Below are 6,000 nucleotides of genomic sequence, written 5' to 3'. Positions count from 1 at the left end.
TTTCCAGCATCCACAAGATTTTGCTTTTATTTTCCACGATTGCCTGTAAAGTGACCATCGTCCCAGATGTCCGTAGGCTGCTTTCCCCTTTGAGGGGGAGAGCTGACTGCTGGTGATTTAACCTGGGGGTCCTCACACCTCAGGTGAGAGGGCAAGGTTGAGAAGGTCTTCATGAATAACCTCAGCCGGTACGAGACCGCTGTTGTCCTCGCTCCGTATCACGATTCAGCTATCCGACCAACTGAGCTAAACCAAACCACCCGACTCCAAAAGGGGTCCAAAATTGTGGAAAGGGGATACTGACCCTAAGGAGTTGTTTTATGTATTAATCCCTCACTATAAACAGGAAATGATCAAGAGGACTGTCGTCTTTAATACTATTATTTTGGTCCAACCCCAGGAATTAACAGCACAAGAGAATCTAATTTGATGAAAACTTTGAAGGGTAGAGATGTTTCCGGCTGTGTGATGCAGGCACAGTTAAAATCCGCAAATCCTACAAATCCCACAATCCGTTGTAGTGAGCGCTGCTATTGCGCAGAGACTGGTACTGTTCAGTGATAAGTCCCCCTTTTCTCGCACTCTGTGCTTTGTTCGGGATTTTAAAGAGTGGAGGGGAGGGGGTGAAACTGAGCCAACGCAATGTAAATGCAACCGGCTCTGTGTTTAAAGAAACGGAAAGGATTCCTCACTCAGATCCGCAATGGCAGATCACAACAAGGTAACAGAGAGGGGCAGTAACAACCTACAGTGAATGCTTCAACCTGGTCTTCCAGCAACGGGACCTGGGCAAGGGGAAGGAGGGAGAGAGGAAATTGACCTGCGTTACAAAATGCGCCCAGTGTTTGCATTTTGCAAATGAATTTCAGATCATTTCGACCAGCTTTATGGCCTGCATTCCTGCTGTTTAACGCGTGAAGACTGATTTACTCATTAAATCCAGATAGCAGTGGAGACCTGAGGCTTTATTTTTAAAAAAATTAAATGTAACCAGCGTTTGGTATGGAAAATGGGAGGGGTGGGTGATTTAAAATAATTGCTTTTTGCTGTTTCATTGAACCACGACAACCTGTGCTGGGCATGGTTTAGTTGGATTAATACTGCAGGTGTGGTCACTGCATTGTTTATTTGTGTATTCCAGCATACACTGCTAGTCCTTTTTTATATTGTATGGATTACACAGGGTGTTTAATATATACCATAAGAAATTAGTTTTTTTTTCACTTAACCCAGTTAAGTAGTGTGTTGTATCTCACTGGTAGTTATAGGCCTGTATCTGAGCTGGTTTCAGGCTGAACCAGTTGGAAAGGAGTGTTAGCGCTGCTTTATCTTTAAGCCCCCCCCCCCCCTATAGAAACCTGAATTGTGTCCTTAACAGTCAAGTTTATAAATCTGATTTGTGACCTATAATCAGGATGGTTAGGGGCTGTGGGTGGGTTTATCATTGCCTCTGCCAATTTTGTGAGACATTTTTAAAAATGGAATATTTCTGTGATGGGAAAGCTTCAACGTGCTCAGATTTCGGCCTTTCCCTGTGGTTTTCCAGAATTTTGAATTGGGTTTGGATGCGTAGACAAACTCCTGATTATAGGATATTTATAGCAAGAGATATTAGTACAAATCTTGTTGTTTGCGCTAATTCCAATTTCTGTGCCTGAACTACACCCTTAGCACTTTACTTTAATAATAATAATCTTCATTATAGTCACAAGTAGGCTTACACTCAATGAAGTCACTGTGAAAACCCCTAGTCACCACACCGGCGCCTGTTTGGGTACACAGAGGGAGAATTCAGAATGCCCAATTCATGTAACATGCACGTCTTTCGGGACTTGTGGGAGGAAACTGGAGCACCTGGAGGAAAGCCACAGACAAGGGGAGAACGTGCAGACTCCGCGCAGACAGTGATCCAAGCCGGGAATCGAACCGGGTCCCTGGCACTGTGACGCAACAGTGCTAACCACTGTGCTACCATGCTGACCTGTTGTCATTTGTATTCTGAAGGATCAGAGCTGAAGGCTTTTATAGTGAACTTACGGAGCCCCAAATTAACCAGATCTGAAGGTATTGAGGGGAGGTTTCCTGAAACTATTTCCTTGCTTTCTCTGTCCCTCTCTTTCTGTGCCCCCCACCACCTGAGAATGCGGGGGAAGACATGTCATCAACTACCTGAACCCAGGGCCAGAGAGATACAAGCAAAGAGAGCACAGATAAAGTTGCTGGGAATGCAGGACGGGTCCAGCTGTATCTGGGAAGAAAAAGTCATTGTTTTTACTGAGATCCTGTTCCAGAATCTGCGATTGACTTGCCCCCTCTTTCCTCGGGTAACAATGGAAGCAAATTGAAGGTCCAGCATTTCTATCTTGGATTCCCGACATTTGCAGTTTTTGCAAAGTGAATGCACACATGATAACTAGTAACCCTGGCAATGTGCTAGTAAAATAGTCCAGCCAGCATTCGCTCAGTGGCAACAATTCAATAAAGATGGCAATTACCTCAGCAACGGGATGTTTGTACTCAAAGGCGTTTAATGATACCTTACCCTTTACTGTAATATTTAAGGTTGGACTAAATTCTCAGTTTTCCTCCCATCCCCAAACGGGCTTTCCGAATTGTTTGAACAAACCCAAAGTTACATTTCGGCTGACATAGCAACCTCCACCCCAGCCTGGCTCCTACATAATGCCCAGGGGAGTCTATAAGATACATCGTGCAGGCGATTATTTTACCGCCTTCTCCTTCATCTTAAAACATGTAGGATTCCAAAGGCACCTTCTAGCTCAAGTGGCATTCCTTGTAACCCTAGAACTGAGTTTTGACAGCATTATTGATATGTGGTGCAAAAGGCTTAAATAGTATGGATCTTTACTTCAGTGTCACTTTCCCAATATCAATGCACCTTTATTAAGTGATGGAAAAGAGCAGATTTATAAAAATCATTTTATGGACTGGGCCAGCACATTTTGCCCATCACTAATTGCCCTTGAACTGAGTGGCTTGCTAGGCCACTTCAGAGGGCTGTGAGTCTGGAGTCACATATAGACCAGACCAGGCAAGGATGGCAGAGTTCCTTCCCTGAAGGACATTGGTGAACAAGATGGGGTTTTACGACAATGGCTTCCTGGTCATCATTAGACTTTTAATTTCAGATTTTTATTGAATTGAAATTGCGCCATCCACCATGTTGGGATTGTAACCCAGGTCCCCAGAGCATTACCCTGGGTCTCTGGATTACCAGTCCAGTGACAGTACTAGTATGCCACTGCCTCCCCTAATAGAGAATGGTGCTAATACAGTGCAAGGATGGGCACCTGCAGCCCATTGTGAAGACCTTCATAAAAATGAGGAATCCTAAAGTTTTACTGGACTGAAGGAAATACTATTAGAGGAAGGGGTTGGCTAGTCTTGTGGGAGAGAAAGGAATTTTTTTCTTTATTCATTCATGGATTCAACAGACCAGCATTTGTCGCTCATCCCTGATTGCCATTGAACTGAGTAGCTTGCTAGGCCAGTTCAGAGGGCATTTAAGGGTCAACCACATTGCTGTGGCTGAGTCACATGTAGGCCAGACCAGGTAAGGATGGCAGATTTCCTTCCCTGTAGGACATTAGTGAGCCAGGTGGGTTTTTATGGTAATTGACAGTGGTTTCATGATCATCATGGATAATCCTTGGGAAGTGGTTCAAAACAGGTGTAGAATTTATGGAGGATTGGAGGCACAGGCTATATTTTGTGACACTTGGTGCAGGATGCTGGAACAGTCTTGAGAGTAACGCTTGGAGCAAGAATGTTATTGAGGGAAAATGAGCAAGGCCTCTTGAGAAAATGCAGGCTGGCCCTGCAATATGATGGTTGCACAACCTGATGCACAGAAATGCTCATCACACAAGGTTGTGTGAAGGCGCGCATCTCCAACTGGTGTAGGACTGAGAGTGAAAGATCAAGCTATTGAGTATTTATGTGACGTGTTGTTAAGACCATGTTATAAATGCATTTCGTTTTTAAAGGGCAAATAATTTCTGTTCTGAAATCAAGTTAATTTTTGCTCAACTTTTGGTGTTTTTCCGTCAAAATGCCATGATTCTAGATCTTTTTCTCATTGAAAGTTTGGGTTTTGTTTGAGTGGAGCAGACTGAACTACATTACACTGAAGTGAATTACTGGTTGACATTGGGGTTGGGAGCAAATTAAGATGACAAATTATAATCATCTCCACAAAAGCTGGCTTCCAATATAATGGTCAACAATTTATATAATCCCAAACCCATTAAGTTCAATAGTAAATTTAAGACTATGATTGCTTTAAACAATCAAATTGTCTTTAATAAAAGCAATAGATTTATAGTTTTTGTATAGGAATCTTGGACCATTCTCTACCCAGGATGCCTTTATCCTCTGGCTGCCAATGTGGCTCAGAGCAACCTCTTTAAACACTTGTGTTGTCCGGTGGAGAACAGGCCGTGTGGAACATCAGCTGATTAAGTTCTCCAGCTGCTCAGCATGCCCTCAGCACAGAAATCGAGCAGAATCTGTATGCAGCAGCTCCACTGAGATTAAAGTTGCTAACTTGAGCCATTTCCCAGTGTGGATGCTTGCTTAATCATTGGGAGTAGAACAGGTCAGAAAACCACCCAGAGCCAAGAGAAACCCGTCAAAACTGTACATACATGGTGCCCTTCATAACTTTGTAGCCAACAAAGTACTCTTTTTGAATTGTTGTCATTAAATGTAGGGAAATGTGACAACACGTTTATGCACAGCAGGATCCCACAGTAAGCAATAAGACCTGACCAGCTAAGTGGTGGTCGTTCGGCGATGGGTGTCAGCAAAACTGGGAGAACTCTGCCTGCTCTTCTGTGAGCAGTGCAGCGGGAGTCCAGCCGAGAGATGGCGTCTCGGATGGTATGACACAGCACTCCCATAGTGTCAGACAAGGCTATGTGTTTATGTGGCTACATCGCATGGCCTGACTCGGATGAGAGTGAGACTGCTGATCCACAGTTGATGCCAATTGATCGTTCTCTTGGGATATACTGGGGACAGCTGTTTTAAGACTGATAAGTTCCCATGGTTAAACAGCAGATATCATCGATTATCATAGAATTTACAGTGCAGAAGGAGGCCATTCGGCCCATCGAGTCTGCGCCGGCTCACCCTAAGAGCACCCTACCCAAGGTCAACACCGCCACCCTAGTAACCCCACCCAACACTAAGGGCAATTTTGGACACGAAGGGCAATTTATCATGGCCAATCCACCTAACCTGCACATCTTTGGACTGTGGGAGGAAACCGGAGCACCCGGAGGAAACCCACGCACACACGGGGAGGATGTGCAGACTCCGCATAGACAGTGACCCAAGCCGGAATCGAACCTGGGACCCTGGAGCTGTGAAGCAATTGTGCTATCTACAATGCTACTGTGCTGCCCATATCTGCCGTGCAGATATAAGCAGCCTACACTGTAGAGTGTCACACATAAGTGAGTTAACAAACCACAAAAATGAAATGTGGTTATAGCTGTTTTCTATAACTGCCTCAACGCCAATTTACCAAACATACTTGACCATAATGCGTCAGTGCTGTGTTAACTCCGACAGTGGAAACTTTGACTTGGGCCCAATCAATTGCTCTGACAGAATTTACACCCCAATCAAACATTGTGGCGACAGTGACACTCGTGATGGAGAATTTGCAATTGAACTTTCCTGCCTGCCATGCAACCATCTGGATTTTCTTCACTGAAGCCAGAAATCTATAATATTTGAATTTATCGTAGTGTCATTTTTTTCATAGCTTCTTGCAAGGTTCATCAGTGCTGCAAAGTATGGCTTTGTCATAGTTTGGTGCAGGACAAAACGCGTCTGATCGTCAAAAGAAATACACAGGGAGGGATTTTCCAGCCCTTTCCGCCAGTGGGATCGTCAGCTGAAGATGACCCACCCCACCCCTCAGCATCATCGATGGAACTGGAAGATCCTTCCGACAGGGCAGCACGGTAG

The 6,000-nt window shown here is 44.5% G+C and overlaps 1 protein-coding gene across 1 annotated transcript in view; it reads left to right on the top strand.

Annotated features, from left to right (window-relative positions):
* Positions 1–549: 549 nt before the first annotated feature.
* fsd1 (fibronectin type III and SPRY domain containing 1) overlaps positions 550–6,000 on the top strand; it is a 61,695-nt gene continuing 56,244 nt past the window's right edge. Inside the window, exon 1 of the mRNA XM_072482743.1 lies at positions 550–721. Coding sequence (XP_072338844.1) covers positions 704–721 — 18 coding nt within the window. The 5' untranslated portion in view covers positions 550–703. The remainder of the gene's footprint in view (positions 722–6,000) is intronic.

This window comes from Scyliorhinus torazame, chromosome 18 (assembly GCF_047496885.1).
Source record: "Scyliorhinus torazame isolate Kashiwa2021f chromosome 18, sScyTor2.1, whole genome shotgun sequence".
In the NCBI taxonomy this organism is placed as follows: Eukaryota; Metazoa; Chordata; class Chondrichthyes; order Carcharhiniformes; family Scyliorhinidae; genus Scyliorhinus; species Scyliorhinus torazame.
Note: the sequence above shows the minus strand (reverse complement) of the source record. Positions and strands in the feature narration are given on the sequence as shown.